This window comes from Antechinus flavipes, chromosome 3 (genome assembly GCF_016432865.1).
Source record: "Antechinus flavipes isolate AdamAnt ecotype Samford, QLD, Australia chromosome 3, AdamAnt_v2, whole genome shotgun sequence".
NCBI lineage: Eukaryota > Metazoa > Chordata > Mammalia > Dasyuromorphia > Dasyuridae > Antechinus > Antechinus flavipes.
Genome location: NC_067400.1, coordinates 304421283 through 304439545, shown reverse-complemented (window position 1 = coordinate 304439545; position 18263 = coordinate 304421283). Strand labels below are relative to the sequence as shown.

General features: G+C 35.2%; 1 protein-coding gene across 4 annotated transcripts in view; it reads right to left on the bottom strand.

Annotated features, from left to right (window-relative positions):
• PHLDB2 (pleckstrin homology like domain family B member 2) overlaps positions 1-18263 on the bottom strand; it is a 138835-nt gene that overhangs the window by 101702 nt on the left and 18870 nt on the right. For all 4 annotated transcript variants that reach the window (XM_051985267.1, XM_051985269.1, XM_051985268.1 and 1 more), the window contains exon 2: positions 14660-16005. In XM_051985267.1, the coding sequence (XP_051841227.1) occupies positions 14660-15991 (1332 nt within the window). In that variant the 5' untranslated portion in view covers positions 15992-16005. The remainder of the gene's footprint in view (positions 1-14659; positions 16006-18263) is intronic.

Below are 18263 nucleotides of genomic sequence, written 5' to 3'. Positions count from 1 at the left end.
GGGAAAAAATGGACCAAAAATTAATTGGAAACTAAATAATCTAATCCAGAAGAATGAAAAGGTAAAACAACAAATCATAGACACAATCAATAATTTCATTCAAGAAAATGACAATGAGACAAGATACCAAAATTTATAGGATGCGGCCAAAGAGGTTGTTAGGGGAAATTTTATGTGCCTAGATGCTTACTTGCATAAAATAAAGAAAGAGAAGATCAATGAATTGGACTTTCAACTAAAAAAGTGAGAAAAAGTACAAATTTAAAACTCCCAATTAAATTCCAAATTTGAAATTCTGAAAATAAAAGGAGAAATTAATAAAATTGAAAGTAAGAAAACTAAAGGTATTAGAGACCAGGCTATGCTAAGATAAGTTAAAGGAAGTGAACATACTTAGAATTGAGAAAGCTTAGTGATGACATAATAATGACAACAACAATAATAATAATAATTAGGATTTTTATAGATAGCATTGTAAGATTTGGAGAGTACTTCACAGAGATGACCCATCACACAGATGAGGAAATTGTTGAGACAATTTAAGTGACTTGCCCAGAGCTACATGACCAGTAAACATACAGGATTTTATCTCCATTTTCCATTCCTACTGGCTTTATATTCACCACTCTCAATTCACTATTCCTCCTAGCTTTAGGGTTGTAAAAGGCAGTGTAGTGGTGTGAAAAGAAGGCTGGATTTGGAGTCAAAGAATCAAGCAGTATCTCTGAGAAGCAGGTTATTTGGGTCAGCTGTTTGGGGCTGTTCTATTCCACAGCTCCCCTCTAAGTAGCTAGGGCTAATTCTCTTTAGAATCCAGTCAGCTGTCTTCTCTGCTGCCAGAGATCGCGATCCTCAAACGTTCCTGTTCCCTTGTCACTACCTCTGTTTGTATATGTCTGCTGCATGCTGGATGATCTGTCTGTTACTGAACAAGTAACTATACTAAAGAAGGATGTGGGTCATAGTAGGGAAAGGCAGGAAGATAGTGTAAGAAGAGACAAAGCCTTCCTATCTCCCCTCAACTAACAACCCTCTTGGAGATTTGTAGGTTCCAGAAAGTTGCTCACTGCCTCAACTGCTTCTTGACTATTTCCAAGGCTAACAGGACCCTGGCACCATGGCCAGTCAATGCCAAGTTCTTCCAATTCAATTAGAGAAATGTTTTCACACTTCATGTGGAGTGGAGACAAGTTTTTGCACTTAGTTTAGCACATTAACACTTTGTCCCCTCTATTATCTCTCCCTTATTCTCTGTGATAACATCAACTAGACTGGGTAAAAATTAAGCTGGTTAAGTACCAAAATCTGTCCCTCTAGTCTCTCTCCAATTAAATATTTGCTCTTCGTAGCAAATCACTCAGGGTGCTTTGGGGATATTTGTCCAGAGTTCCAATTCTTGATAGCACATTACTAAGTTATTCCTTTCCCCCCCCCCCCAAGTACCTTAGCAAAATCCACATAGAGTAGTTTTTAAACAATCAGGAAAATTAACTGTCTTCCATGAGGGGGTACTATAGCTGGTAGACCCAGACAATTATACTCACCTCTAAATGCATAATTATATAATCTAATAAATTGACATCATTTTACAAAACTCTTAGAGGATTACTATTTACCTTGCAAAATCCTGTCTCAATCAAAACTAATATAGAAAAGGGGAAAAGAAAATCAGGTTCCCCAGTCAGAGGGAAAGTCTGATACCAATAAGGCTTCCATTTTGGACAGGAAGTCAATCACAGTCTAACCTTCAGGTTGGCTACTAAGAAGCCCTGGGTGAAAATTTGTTTAGTTTTCCATAACACACAAATTGCAATTCAACTAGAACTCTGTACCAATATTTCCAATGATCATTCCAACATAGAGGACATCTAGAATTTTCCTAATGGACCTTGATAATATATAGGACATTCTAAAAGAAAATGTCAGCTTATTTTTTACTAGAACAAGAAGGCCAACTTGATTAGAAATAACATCAATCAGATCAAAGAAACGTAGGACTCCCAAAAAGAGATTAAGGAATTAGCATTCATTAACCAAGCCTTCTGGTTCATTAGGCAAAACTTTCTTTAAGGACAATCAGTGCACAAGCATCTGAGACGTACATTTGTTTAAACCAAGGACAGCCCTTTTAGAAGCAAAACTAATAACCATTCTTATAATAATGGCATTAATAATAATAATAATAATAACTGTTTCAAAGCAATCATTTGAGTCTCACGACAATCTTGTGACAGTTCTTTAAGTCATTATTGCCTGGATTTTACTGAGGAGGAAGATGAAGCTCTAAAATGTGGTGACTTGTCCATGCTCAGATCTTCTTAATTCTAGATCTAACTCTCCAGCTCCTGGACCAGACAGGTTTCTTTTCACTGTGTCCTTTTTTCTCTGCCCTGCTCTCCCATCCCTTATATTTTAAGAAACAGGGATCATATAAATATCAATTATCTAAAAAAAAAAAAAACCTGCTAAATGGTAACAAGCAGAATTATTAATTCAGGGTAAAATGTTTATTATAGACAAGATTAATTTTTGACCAAATCTGTGATATGGCTAACTAGTTATATTGTTTTTATGTCTCTCATGCATGCTTTCTAGTGTAGGAAATAAGAATATGGGTAGTGAACACAAATGGCTTTTTTCCTCTGCTCCATCTTACATATCAGAAGATTTTAAAATAAAAAGTGTTTTGTGGACAGTTAAGTGGCATAATGGCACTGAGCTTGGAATCAAGAAGACCCATCTTCATAAGTTCAAATCTTGCCTCAAACATTTACTAGTTGTGTGAGCTTGGTCAAGTCATTTACCTCTATTTGCTTCAATTTCCTGATCTGTAAAATTAGCTAGAGAAAAAAACAGTAAACCAGTCTAGTATTTTTGTTAATAAAAGCCCAAAATGGGGTAACAAAGTGTTATACATGACTGAAACATATACCCCTCCCCTCAAAAAAAAAAAAAAACCCTCTCTTGAAAGAAAATTGGAAAACTCTTTGTATCTCTTCCACAGCTAAAAAAAGGAAAAAAAAAAACAAAAAAAACAGTGTTTTGCTTTAGATATAATAGTTTCTACTAGGGACAAAAAAAGGCAAAGGCTTTGTGTATTTTAAGCTGCAAGGGTCTTAAAGGCCAAAATATAATTCCCTCAGGGTTACCTGACTTGCTCAAGGTCACACAATCAGGATGTCTGAGACAGGAGTTGAATCTAGGTTTTACTGACTCCAAATCCAGTTCCTTATCCACAATGTCACATATCATGAGAACATCACTGAAAATGTAGGCAGTTTTCTTAAAGAACTGCTACTGAGTCTATATCCCAAAGAAATCATAAAAGAGAGGAGAGAGCCCACCCACATATGTAAAAATATTTGTAGCTCTTTTTGTGGATGACAAGAAACTGGAAATTGATTATCCTTATCAATTGGGGAATGGCTGGATAAGTTGTAATATATGAATGTAATGGAAAATTATTGTTCTATAAGAAATGATGAACAGACTGATTTTAGAAAAGCCCGGAAAGACTTATATGAACTGATAATGAGTGAAGTGAACAGAACCAGGAGAACATGTACACAGTAATAGCAAGAATGTGTGAAGATCAACTGTGATAGACTTAGCTCTTCTTTGTAATACAGTGATCCAAGACAATTCCATTAGACTTTGGATGGAAAATGCCATTCACATCCAGAGAAAGAACTATGGAAACTGAATATCAATAGATGCATATTTTCACCTTTTTTGGTTGTTTTTTGTTTGTTTTGTTTTGTTGTTGTTGTTATTGTCTTCTTATGGTTTTTCTCTTTTGTTTGATTTTTCCTTCCCAACATAACAAATATGGAAATGTTAAAAATTGATTGTACATATATAACTTATATCAGTTTGCTGTCTTGGGATGAGGGAGGTAAGAGAAGGAGGGAGAAAACAAATTGGAACTCAAAATTTTACAAAAATAAAGGTTGAAAACTATCTTTACTTGTAATTGGAAAGATAATATACCATCAAAATAAAAAAATTAAAATATATATAGTGCTCAGAAATCTCATTTGGCATTCCCATTTCTTTCCTCCTAGAACATATGTACACCTAATCCTTATATTTACTCACATTCACTCTTACTCATGACTCACTGAGAATTATTTTACAGTTCTTCCTTATCCTTAGTATATACATAATTCACATATTTTAGGTAGCTATCATATCCTGCCCTTCTACATACTTTAGATGAACCAAGCATTAAGCTCTTTTCTTCACACTCCATATAAATCAATCCTTCACCCTAGAGATTTTCCTCCTGACAGTCATTATTCATGTATATGTGTCAACAGCTCCCTTGAATTCACAGGTCCTTACCATGAATGAAATCACTTCTGTGTTCACTTTCAAAAAGTATTCCCATTGGATATGTTGTCACTAATTCCAAGAGTTCTTTGTCTATTTTCAAAGAAAATATATTATCTTTGATCTAAAAAAGAATGTGAAGCTTAATTTTTTGGTGGGGAGGGGAGTTTATTTGTTTTCACTTTAAAAAGCTAACTCTTAAAAGTTAGTTCATAATTCTTTTATTACAATCCCTACCTACACTGGCTACCCTGCACTGTCATCTTCCTGGGGATATTTTAGCAGTGTTGTAGTTTAAAAATAAATCCATTTAGAATTTACTAGCCTCAGTTTCCCCATGTGTAAAATGAGGAAGTGGACTAGATGATCTATGAGATCCCTTCTTATTTACTCAGAAATTTTACTTTTGTAAAGGTTCAACCCAAGTGCTTACCTTTGATTCAAAGCTTCCCATTGCACATATTTTAATTCTAAAGTAGGAAATAAAGTGGGGAGGGATATTTATTTTGGCTTTATATACTCAGGAAACAAAGGGCTTGTTTTTTTGAGTTTGATTTACTGGGTACAGGTGATACAAATCAGCTATGAAGATCACACCACTTCTTGCCATAATAGCTTTCAAATTTGAAATAACTAATCTTATAAATCTAAGTTTTCTGAACTTAGTGAGACTGACCCTCGGGTGAGAGTTGATTTTTAACTTGTTTTCAAACCCTTTCTAGCTTGCATTCTTAATGAAACAGACTTCAAAAATGCAAGGTCATCTGAGGCAGTATAATGGGATTTTAATGTCAAATGAAAAACTCAGTTTCATAATTTTCTCTGAACACTAAAAAAAAAAAAAAAAAAAAAAAAAAAAAAAAAAAAAACAAGCAAACTGATGAGAGTAAGACTTTCTTTGGAATCAAATCAAAAAAATAAGACTTTTTACCCTGTTTCTAATACTGAACAAATTTTCAAAGGGGAGGAGAACTACATCATTTTATAAAGACTAATAAATTCTGCCTCTTTAGGAAGTAGGAATTCCCAACACAAAAAGCCATGCCAGGAGTACAGCCATCACTCTACCTAAGGACAGTCAGGAAAACCCCTCCAGATGTTATTTGTTGTTTTAAGAAGGGTGATGAAGGACTAGTTGTGGAAATACCAGAGCATAAACCATATTCAAAAAAAAAAAAACAAAACTAAGACCAATTTTGTCTAGAATCAATCCCTGAAATCCCTGGAGAATAAATACACCCCCACATCAAACATATTCTCATTTGACCACTTCCTTGGTTTTGCTATTTATATCAAGTTAACCAGGTTTAGGGCTTCGGAGTTTGTTTCTTTTTTGCCCAAAAGACAGTAGTGTATGTAACAAAATCAGTTGAAATATGCATGGTGCTTTATTAAAACCATATGTAATACTCCCTGTACATGTGTGTCTGTCCCAGGAGATACTTAAAAAATAATGTGGACAATACCTTGTCTTGAATGATTTGGGTCTCAACTTTCCTTGAATGAGAAAGTTGGACCAGATTTGACTCTTCAAATTTCCTTTCAGTTTTGTGATTTTAGGATAAATAAAAATGAAAAAAATTTGAAATTTTCACTTTAATTCTTTGAAATACTGCCAAGAATTGATGTGGAAAGAAAAATTCTGAAGTAGAATGAAATGAAAGTGAATGGGGAAATCACTGAAATTAGTAGTGGATTTGTAATCATATCTGGGTTCTGGTCTTTGTCAGTAGTTTAATTAACTGTGTGACTGTGGGCTGGTTACTTAATTCATGCTAGTCAAATCCAGATGCCAGATGTGCATGGCACCTAGAGGCTTGTTAGATATTATTTGCTGTTAAATGCAAACATATTCAGGCCTTAATATTCATTCACTATCTATAAAACATGAGAAGTAATGAAATGGTCAGGACTGGGGGGATGGATGGGAATAAGGAGGGACAGGTGCTTTCCCCAATTCTTTGTCCTTCTCACTATCCTACCAAAAATAATTTATTAAAAGGGTGAAAACAAATAAAAGCAAAAAAATCAATCTTCCTCATCCTGTCCCTATTCCAGCTGCTCTGACTTCAGATTCAGTCAAGGATCTTATTCGATCTTCAGTAAACCTCCTTAATTTTTTCCTTTAGGAAAAAAAAAAAAAAAGGAGGGACTCTTCTTGGCAAGAAATCCTCCTAGACTGATTCACACAGATTTGAGATTGCAATGTATTTTCATCATTAAGGGGGAAACTCCAATTTTTTTTAATGGTCAGATTTTGGGCGAGGTGACAATAAAGCCTCAAAGTCTATTGATCCTTTAGCTGGATGACAGATGAATAATTCACTAAATCTGGAATAAGAAAGATCTGAGATAAAACCTAGACTCAGTCACTTAATTGAATTAAAACCTAGACTCAGGTCACTGTGTGATCTTAGCCAGTCACTTAACCTCTATTTGCCTCAGTTTCTTCATTTATAGAATGAGGATAACAATAATTTCAGAGGGTTGTTGTGAGAATTCAATGAGATATTTGTAAAGCACTTAGTATAAAACCGGCATACAATGTTTCCTTTTCCCCTCGCTTCCTTGGCTGTTTTCACTGGAAAACAAAACCAAAAGCCATGATCTGCCCATTTGAAGATAATCAATGTGATTTATTTTTAAATTCATCTGGCTTCTTTATTGAAATCCAATCTGCTGAGTCCTGACACAAATTACATGAACTTTTTGCCAGATGGACTGTTTTCTTTTTTCTGTATCTCTACTGCATATTTACCAGTACTCAGTTTCTTCATTTTAAGATGAAAGGATGGACTAAGACAATCTCTATTATCTTTCCTTCTTCTAAAAAATACTATGATTCTTTGTGACCCAGTTATTCTTAATGTGAGGCAGGAGTGGGGGAAAGTTTCCATTCCCACTTCAATTAATATTAATCATAGACTTTCCAGAATTCTCAAGTAATCAAACAAAAAATGGAAAAAGAGTTCAATAATTCAATTGGTAAATGTGACAGGAATGAAATGCTTTAATCAATGGATAAAGACAGAGGATATTATGTTAAAAAATATCTTGTGTTTGGCTGAATCAAATACAATCTGGGTGTATGGATAGACAAGGTAGTTCAAAGTTGAACAGTTGAGAAGTAGATTCCAAGCTATGGAGGGCCTTGAGAAAACCCTGTACCAAAGGGTAGCAGAGGATAGGAGATGGAGGGGGAAAGCCCAGAAGAATGTTGTGCCCTTCCCATTGACAATATTATCAGAGAGACTAGAGTAGTAACAATGATTTGAGATAGACATACACCAATAACAAGCATGAACACAGATGCAGTAGGACAGTGATCCTTCATGAAGGAGACAATATCAGCTATAAAATTTGTCATTTTGTTTGGTCCCAAAACATTAAGTTACTAGTCAATTCTGTGTTAAAAAAAAAAAATCTCCATGTCACTATACTAGGCCCTAACTCATTAATACAGTGAATAACTAAGTTTCCAACGTCAATTTCTTCAAAAGAATACTGCCTCATCATATACTTCAACAACAATACTATATGATGATCAATTCTGATGGACGTGGCCCACCTCAACAATGAAGATGAACCAAATCAGTTCCAATAAAGCAGTAATGAACTGAACCTGCTATACCCAGGGAAAGAACTCTGAGAGATGACTATGAACCACTACATAGAATTCCCAATCCCTCTATTTTTGTCCACCTGCATTTTTGATTTCCTTCACAGGCTAATTGTACACTATTTCAAAGTTCGACTCTTTTTATACATCAAATTAACTGTTTGGACACATATACATATATTGTATTTAACTTATACTTTAACATATTTAATCAACCTGCCATCTGGGGGAAGGGGTGGGGAGAAGGAGGGAAAAAGTTGGAACAAAAGGATTTGCAACTGTCAATGCTGAAAAATTACCTATGCCTATATCTTGTAAATAAAAAACTATAATAATAAAAAAAAAGAATACGGCCTCAAAAAAAGAATATGCTCCTAATCCAATTATTAATTCATCAGATTCCCAAGCTCTATGATTCCTAGACTGTTTCTAAATTCTTTAAATATAATCACCACATGTCTGATTAAAGTAGTCTCTATAAAGAATGTCTTTAAACTATTCTTGAAATGAAAAGAAAAAAAAATCAAAAAAGTTGAGAACCATTCATCAAAGTCACTTAAATCTATATCTATTAGTTAGTCAAACAGTTGGCTAAGGTGTATAACCTCATAGATGTCTATTTATGTGGGAATATTTTAAAAACATGGTACTCAACAACAGCAGGAAGAATAAGAATGATTTCCCCACCCCTCTGTTGTGTCCATGTACTTTCAGCTTTTATCTCATTTATCAATCAGTCTATCTATAAAGGCATTCATATTCACGAATCCATAGACATAGAGCTAGAAGAAATCTTATGAGACTAATCCCATCATTTTACAGATCAAGAAACTGAGGCCAAGAAATAAGTTGGTCAAGATTATACTAGTGCTGATAGAAAAAAGATTCGAACTCAGGTTCTCTAACTCCAGATCAAATACTGCTCATTAACTTTTGAGTTGAACTTGTAAGAATATCTTACTATGCTAAATTCCTGCTCTGATATCTGACCCTGACCTGGATGTGATCCTGGGATCCTGAACATTATGTCTGCAGAAAGTCACCCTTACAGATCCGACCAAACTGAAGAAGCTTCCATCATAGACCCTAAAACATAGTGTATTTCTGCTTTCAAAAGTGCAGTGACTGGTGCCATAGGGGTTCTGTATTTTCTGGCTATCATGGCTCTAAAAGATTGAGGTGGAGATCTGTATAAGTACCTACCTTAACTGAATCATGGATTCTTGAAGCACTGAGATTTATTTGTAAGAGATCTTAATCATCAAACACTTTTCAAAGTATTAACTCACTCAACCTTTAAAAAGATGAATAAAATATTTCCTGTGATTGAAGCAATGAATTTTAATATCACCATCTACACGCCATACTAGTATTCACCAAGAGAACTAATATGTAGTGCCTGAATTTCAGGGTATACTCCCCTCAAAGAGAAGATTTATAAAATTGTGGCACCATCAAGAGGCGACAACTTGTACTGCCATTATAGATCGGCAAACCAGTTTGCTGCCAAGTGTTAATTAAGGATACTGCCCTTTCAAATTGTGCTATATAGGATTACTTCCAGGACATGAGTCTGAGATTCTAAAACATAAGGTTAAAGAAAAAGGAGATAATTAGAGTTTTCCAACTTGCCTTCCCTTCCAATCCATCCACCATCCCTAAAATTAAATAAATAAATAAAATAAAATCTCTGCTTTTGTTCTTAGTCTGTTGGGTACAGCTGGCAATCCTGCTCTGCTAATGATTAAATGCTTCAATATTTACTGATGGTCTGCAAATATGCCAGCTAAGTGCTACTTAGAATGTGTAAAGACAGCCCTTGCCTTGTGAGTCCAATATGCTGATCACTGATTGGATAGCTTTCTATCTTTTCACATTTGTGGTTATTCAAGTTTGCATTATTTTATTCAACACCATAGAGAGTTTGTGGCCTGTTAATCATGCTAAGGTAACATATTTCATCATCCAATGTCCCTTAACCAACATACATTTAACAAAAGTAAGCATGGAACGGAGAGAGGTGGCCAGGCAAGTGATAGTAATGCTTCTGTAGTGCTTAAAGGTTCACAAGGCACTTTATATGTCATTTCATTTAATCCTCATGGCAACTTTGTGGAGTGGATAGTATTATCACTCCCATTTTACATGGATGAGGCTGAGAAAGGTTACTCAGGATCTTCCAGTTAGGAGGTATGTAAGGCAGGAATTGTTCAGGTCTTTATAACTCCAAGTCCAACACTCTAGGCTTTATACCATCTACCTTAACTAGGAGGTGCCATAAAAACAATTCGTCTTTACCCTTAGATCAAATCTGTGGCCTAAGCTTTAGAAGACTATTTGACTCAGGTCCCACCAGTCTTAACTTTTTGAGTGTCATGGACCCTTCTGGAGGTAGAATCTATGGATCCTTTTCTCAAAATACAGATTTTTAAGCACATAAAACACATAGAATCACAAAATAAAACAATTATATTGAAATAAAGTTTTCAAAATTTATTTTTTAAATTAAGTTCATGTACCCTAGGTTAAGAACATCAGACTTGCAAGTATTTTAATCACCTTAGCATAATAATGAACTTTGAGTTATAATCTGAATTCTGCCTCAGACTCTAACTGGTCATGTGATCTTAGGCAAGTCATTTAATTAACCCCTCCAAGAGTCAGTTTTGTCATAAGTGAAATGAAAAGATTGCACTTGGTGACCTCTAAGGTCCCTTTCCAGCTCTAAATCGACAATCCTAAGTGTTTCAAAAACACTTTTACTCAGGATGCAGTGAGAGGAAGGCTGCATCAAAGAGGAGGAAATTCCTTTGGGTCAGATGTGGAAGACAGCATAATTTCCAGCACTTATGAGCACTTTCATATATGAAGGGAGTTTCCCTTTCTTAAGAGAAGATTTACTCTAAGCTTGAGAAACAAGAAAGAATATCTCTATCTCCTGCTCCTCCTACACTGACCCCAACACTAAAAGATATTGTGAGGATCTCAGGTGGTCCAGTTCCAAAGTAGTAGAAGTGGATTATGCTGACCTTTCCCAGGTATGTGGATAAAAGTATCCAGTCTTCTGAAATTATGGATATATGAAAGCCTAAGACAAAGCCAATATCACTACTCCCATAAGGGTCCTAATAAGCTCCTGTTCCCTACTCTATTCTCAGCCTCTGACCCACTGTCGAGGCTCCTATAGGTCAGGTCCTATGAACTGCAACCTTTTGCAACTAGCTCGTGAACACCATGTTTTCTTGGAATGACAATCAATGGTAGTATGCCTGTATTGAAATCATGGAATTGTTAAGCCATGGGAATGTAACCTTCAGACACAGCTTAATGGAAACCTTAGAGGTTTTTTGTTTTGTTTTGTTTTGTTTTAATTCTGGAGCTTCGTGAGATCTGGTGTCAATTTATAGTCTTCCCCTATGTAGCTAATTGAAGGCATAGTGGATAGAGTATTGGATCTGGATTCAAGATAGACCTCAGTTCAAACCCAGTCTGAGATACTTGGTAGCTACGTATACCTGGGCAAATCTGTTTCCATATCTAAAAAATGGGAATCATAACAACGCTTGCCTAACAGTATTATTGTGAGAATCTAATGAAATGATATTTGTAAAGCTTTTAGCAAAGTGGTCTTAAACATTAGGCACTATATAAATGCTTATTCCTTTCTCCGCATCTCCCATCTTTCATTCTATTTACTATTGTTTAGTCATTTTCAGTCATGTCTGACTCTTTGTGACACCATTTGGAGGTTTCTTGGCAGAAATACTGCAGTGTTTTGCCATTTTCTTCTCCAGCTCACTTTACAGATATGAAAATTGAGATAAACAGGGTTAAGTGTTTTGCCTAGAAGTCTTCCTGATTCTAAGGCTAGTGCTCTATGCACTATACCACTTAGCTAGCCTTGAATTCTGTAATAAAATCCTTATTAAATGTGACTATAAGACTGAATGTTGATCACAACATAGTAGTTTCATCTTTTGTTGTTATTGCTATTGTTATTGTTTGAGTGATTGTTTTTTTCTCTCAGTTTTTTTCTTTTTGATCTGATTTTTCTTGGGTAGCATAAATATGGAAATATTCAGAAGAATTGTATATATTTAACCTATATTGAATTACTTGCTGTCTAGGGGAGGGAGGGAAGAAACATATGGAACACAAGGTTTTGCAAGGGTGAATACTGAAAACTATCTTTACATGTTTTTTGAAAAATAAAAAGCTAAGTAGCCTGGATCCTTATAATTATTATAAGCAATTATAGTTATTATAGAGCAACCACAGATGAATGCAATTAATCTAAAACAAAATTATGGAACTCTCTAGAGAAATTTGTAGAAATCTAATGGGTTTTCCATAACACAACAACAACAAACCATTTTTATAGTACTTGCTATGTGCTAAGCAAGGGTAAGCTAGTGGATAAAGTTCTGGGCCTAGAGTCAAAAAGACCAGAATTCAAATCTGACTTCAGATGCTTTCACTTATCTGCTTCAGTTTCCTTAACTGTAAAATTTAAATAATAGCACATACCTCCCAGGTTATCTCAAATGAGAAAAATTTTATCACGCTCATAGCATAGTGCCTGACATAAATAAGAGTTATAAAAATGCCTGTTGTTATTACTATTATCAAACTACAAGCTATGAACTATTAACAAGCTTTTTTACCTTTTTTATAATCTTATAATAGATTTGAAACAGCTAATCTAAGGGAATAGGGGATATGACAGGTGTTATAAGCAGGGACACTGATGTTATTGAGAGTAATAGCAGATAGCTTGACTAGGAGAAGAGAAAAGAACACAAGTAAAAGCAGATACAAGAATACAAAAGGGACCTAAAAGAAATTCAGAGAGAATTACCTTTTTCCGGGTTACCTTTTAAAGAAATGTAAATTCTTGTAGGAGCATTTGGAACAACAATTTAGGGTTGAAAAGAGCCTCAAAGGCTACTGGGTCTGGCTAATTGATTTTAACCAAGAGGAAACTAAAGCCCAGCGATATTAAGCAATTTGCAGAACTGGGATTCAAAGCCAAGTCTCTGACTCCAGGATGTGGACATTTGTATCATGCCCTTCTAGTTACCTAAAGATACTTGCCTTTTACTGACATTTACATATCACATAAGGCATACTTGAAAAAATTTCTTGAATATAATTTAAATTTATATTTACATAGCATTTTAATGCTTACAGAGCACTTTACATAATTAGTTTATTTTAATCTCAAGTCTTTCTTTTCTTTGTTTTGAGGGATAATCCAGTAAATCTTTTCCTTCTGAAATCTCACTAATACTGTGTTTTCTTTCTCAAAGGACAGGTTTGTGCAGAATATACATGGTGGTTAAGGCTGCCTGTGTTGACTTCATCAGACTCCATAAGCTTTGAGGGAAGTCACTAATGTGAGGTACTTATCACTTAACTACTTATCACCTAGTTATCACAATAACCTCATATCATCTTGACTCAGTTATTGCAGGGGCCTCTTAATTCATCTCTCTGCTGAGTATTTCCCTACTCTAAGCCTCCCTACATATAGTTTTCAATATAATTTTCCTCAATCATACAGCTAATCCTGATATTTTCCTACTTAATAATCTCCAGTGACTCCTTATTGCTTCTAGAATACAAAATAACCTCTTGTGTTTAGTTTATCTAAAGCTCTTCTCTACTTGTACCCAACCTATCTTTCCATTTTCATAATGTTACCCTTCTTTCTATGCTTTATGACAAAGCATTGCTAGGTCTCAATATTTTGAGTGCTGGGCCTGTAGTGGGAAGACTCATCTTCCTGAGTTCAAATCCAGTCCCAGAGACACTTAGATGGGTGGCCCTGGACAAGTCACTTAGCCCTGTTTGACTCAGTTTCCTCATCTATAAAATGACCTGCAAAAGGAAATAGAAAACTACTCCTTTATTTTTGCCAAGAAAAAACTGAAATGAGATCATGAAGAATCAGACACAACTATAAATGGCTGAATAACAATTAAATTGGCTTTCTTTCCATTTTTTACATAAGGCATTCTATCTTCCATCTCTGTACTTTACAATAATACTCCCCATGTCCTTGGTACTTCCTTTTCACCTCTGTCTCACAGAATTCTTCCTTCAAGATATAGCTTAAATGCCACTTTTTAGACAAATCTTTTTCTAGTCTTTCCAAATGTTAATATCTTGTCTTCCACACTGTTCTGTATTTATTTTGTATATGTTCTGCATGTATGTGCTCCTTGAAAGTAAAGGTTGTTAGACTCTTTATTTTTGGATCCTTAGTACCAAGTATTATGTCTAACACATACTAGATGCTTAATAAGTACTTGTTAATTTTTAATTTATTGATTTTTTTTTTGTTACTGTTCAGTCAACAGATGGAGAAACTGAGGAGCAGAAAAGTTAAATTACCTGACCAAGTTCTCTCAATAAACAATGAGGCAGGCACATACATCTTCTTGACTCCTATCTCAATATTGTATCTATTGTATCATATTACCTGTCATGACAAAATCTAATGAAATAGGGAACAACAGGAGAACCTAGGAAACTCTAGGAAATGAAAGAGAGCAATTGTGAGCACATATAGAATTGATGGAAATTTTAGATTGCTATGGGTTTTTTTTTTTTGAGTCCACCTCTAAAGCTATTCAACACCAGCACAGCACAAAGGGCTGCTTTGGTAAGTAGATGAAATAGTGAATAAGAGTAAAGAAAAGTTACCAATCGCTCCATCTCCTGTTCCTTTAGCCTTTCTTCTCTTTGCCTCCGGTGATAATCCATCAGATCTTCTCTTCCTGAAATGGAGCTAATGCTGCTTTTCCTTTCTCTAAGAACTGGCTGGGGAGTACTGGAAGACTGTCTGAGGCTCTCCAAGTCAGTGTCATCAAACTCCATGGAACTACGAGAAAAGTCCCTCCTGCCAACAGATACTCTATTGAACTCTCCAGGAGTAAATGAATTGCTAGGGCTTGTTCCTGAGAATATCATCCTGTCAAAGTCATCTGATGCACAGGATGAGGTGGAAGTCAACAGCATTTTCCTAGCCACTCGGGGGCTTGCAGGAATGCTAAGAGTTGAGCTAACATATGGATTGCTATCCGATGAAGAGTTCTTATATGGCAAAGCCCCTGAGCTTAAGGAAGAAAAATTAAGGTAGTTGTCAGCATCTGTTATGCTTTGAGGTAGATCCTTTTCCCCAAGTTTCTTTCTTTTGGAATTACCTAGAGAGTTTCTTGGGGGCAAACTGAGTGGCATGGGCTGGTTCTCAGCAGCTTTGTACAACCTAGGCAGTGAACGGCTGTATGCCCCCATTTGACTTAGGGAGCTTCCTGAATATTTCCTACTTCTTAAACCAACATTCTCAGCTGTTATCTCTTTGTGTTTTGTCATTTTGGGCTGAAGCGTCATGCTATCCTGAATGTTCATTTTTCTGGACTGCTTTGGGCTAGAGGGCATGCTTGTGGCTCCAGACCTTCGAAGAGGTGAAAGTCCAACATCATTAATGGAGCTTCCATTCCACATGGTTAAGAGGGAGCCTGATGCTTTTCGGCCTTCTAGCCCCCCAAGAAAGTAGACATTGTCATAGGACTTATTCTTTGAGCTATACTTGGAATAAGGAAGTTTATCAGCAAGTTTCAAGGGCCTATCATCTTCCCAACCAGCACAATGATCAAAGTCTGTCATCCCAAGGGGATATCCACTAAGGGAGGGTGTAGTACCTAGAAAAGGAGCAGGAGGTTTGGTGGAAATGTTTTTGTCAATGCCATCACAAGAGAATTGTTTACTTCCCTGGATTTTGGCAAAGGAGGCATTTCTGATACCAGACCCAAGAGGAGATGGGCTTCTCTTGACAGACATTGGTTGTGAAAGAGTTAAATAGGAGCCAGGATAGTCTCCATTAGTTTTAAATCTTAGGCTAGAAGTATATTTCTTCTGGTTTAAGCTATCCATTATGCCTTGGAGATTGTTTTCAAGGGAATTCACCACAAAATCTTCTTCCAAGCTACCATTCTGTAAATCCAGCTGGTTTTGTATGTGGCTGTATTCGGCCATAATCGTGTTGGAATCTGAATGAAAAAGAGAGAGAGAGAGACAATTTTTATTCAACCAAAAAAAAAAAAAGTAAAGAAAAACTTAAGCAGAGATCTACCATCTGTCAATTGATGTCTAGCTAAAAATCTTGCATTCTGACCTTCTAGTTCAAATTTCAACATTTATTCTAAGCTCTTTTGGAGTAAGGATTGTCTTTTTTTTTTTGTATTTATATTTTCAATGCTTAACACATTGCCTACTGGCATACTGGTGCTTAATAAATGTTTATTGAATGACTGATTTGTACTAATAAACCAACAAAATTACACTGCAGATTGCAAAAAAAAAAAATAAATCTGACTAGGAATAGGAATTAATAACAATTACTAATAATATCAGAAATTGAAACTATGTCCCTAACAACTGTTCAACAAGTATTGAATTTTACTAATACATTTGGCCTACTTCACTGAAAAACAATAGCAGTTCATAAGAAAGACCTTTTTACTAGTTCTGTTGCAAACACTGGATGATATTGCCCTTGTGATCTTAGAAAGAAAATTCTTGAGGTTCCCAAACTCAAACTTTGGCAAATATATTTAACATTTCTTCCATAAACAATGAGATTTTGGAAATGGATGTTGACAGGTAAGTTAATTATATTGTTATTTTAAAATAACAATAACAATACTAAAGCACTATTTCAGTCAGAATAAGCCAAGAATCTCATAAGGAAAAAAAAAAAAGTCCTGAGAACAATAATAAGTTCCAAAGGGAATATTTAAAGATGGAAAGTTAGACTATGTTCTTTAAACATCTTAGTTTTCCATTGGTGAAGAAATCTATTTAACCTTTATTAAATGCTATAAACTAGCAGAAAATTCATATTCTCATAGACAGAGTATAATCTCTAGAGAATGGGCTATTAACCTGTGGTCTTTAGATCCGAGGATTTCCAAAGATCTGTAAGCTAGAATGGAAAAAAAAAAATTCACTAACTTCTAAGTGGGATAGAGCATATCTTTCTATTATGAATATCAGCAACATTATATAATAGTGAACCAGATTGCCAAAGGGGTCATGACAAACAAAAAAGTTAAGAGTTTTTGCTCTTGAACATTTAATAGTCATACTTGTGAGGCATCCTACATTTCTAGCTATTCTAACATTTCTATTTTTGTCAATGAAATCATGATTCTCTCAATTATCAAAGCCTGATACTTCAGTCATCTTGAATTCCTTCCTCTTCTTCATCTCCTTTATCTAATCAGGTACCAATCCTGACATAAAGTGATCATTATTTTTGTACCAGGACCTCTGTAACAACATCTTAACTGGCCTCTTCTCAAGACTTTCCCTTTTTCAAATCATTGGTGGTGCCATAATCCTGCTTTTATTGTTTAGCACCAAGGGTTTGTTATTAACATCTATCTGTGTAAAATGATGTTTTTTGTAAGACTTCAATGTAAAAGTTTCTTTAAAAAAATTCACGTAGACGAGAAGGAGAGAGGAAGAGAACAGAAACCATTTAAACAATCCCAAACAAATTGGAGGAAATAAGTAGGTCTTTTATTAGATTTTGGACCTGTATATTATCTCAGTGAACACAAATACCCTAGGAGATAGAGGCTTGTTTGAAATAGCAATGAGAATCTTCAACAGGGAGCATATATTTGAAAAACAAAAGATAAGAACTCAGAAGGCTTAGTTGTACCCAAATGAAAAATAGGGATCCCCAATTGATAAAAAGATAAAATAAATGTGGACAGCTACCATCAAATCCACGACTTTACTGAGGACTCAGGTATGAATACTAGCCTAACTGAACAAAAGGTGAAAAAAAAAATTTTGTCCAAACTTCTGCAACAACTGGCTAGTAGGTTTACTTAGGTAAAACTAACCCAAACAAAGAAGAATGAGTCAAAGGACTTAGAAATCCAAGGAATCTTAGACTAAAAAGGATGGCAGAGTACTTTTGTCCAAACTCTTCCCTAATCATGAATCCTGTTTTCAGTATTCCTAACAATTAATTATCTATTCTCTAGGGAACACATTATTCATTCAAAATAGCCAATTTTATTGTTGGACAGCTCCAATGGTTATCAGGTTTTATTTTGCCCTTGTGGTACTCATCCAGAAGTCTAATGGCATGAATAGACAACCAAGATTACCTACGGCCCATGACTACCAAAATTTGATTTTAGTTATACACATACTTGTTAATACTACTCATTGAAATGAGGACTCTACTATTCAGTTCCTAGGGGTCCTTAGGCCAATTGTTCTACTTATT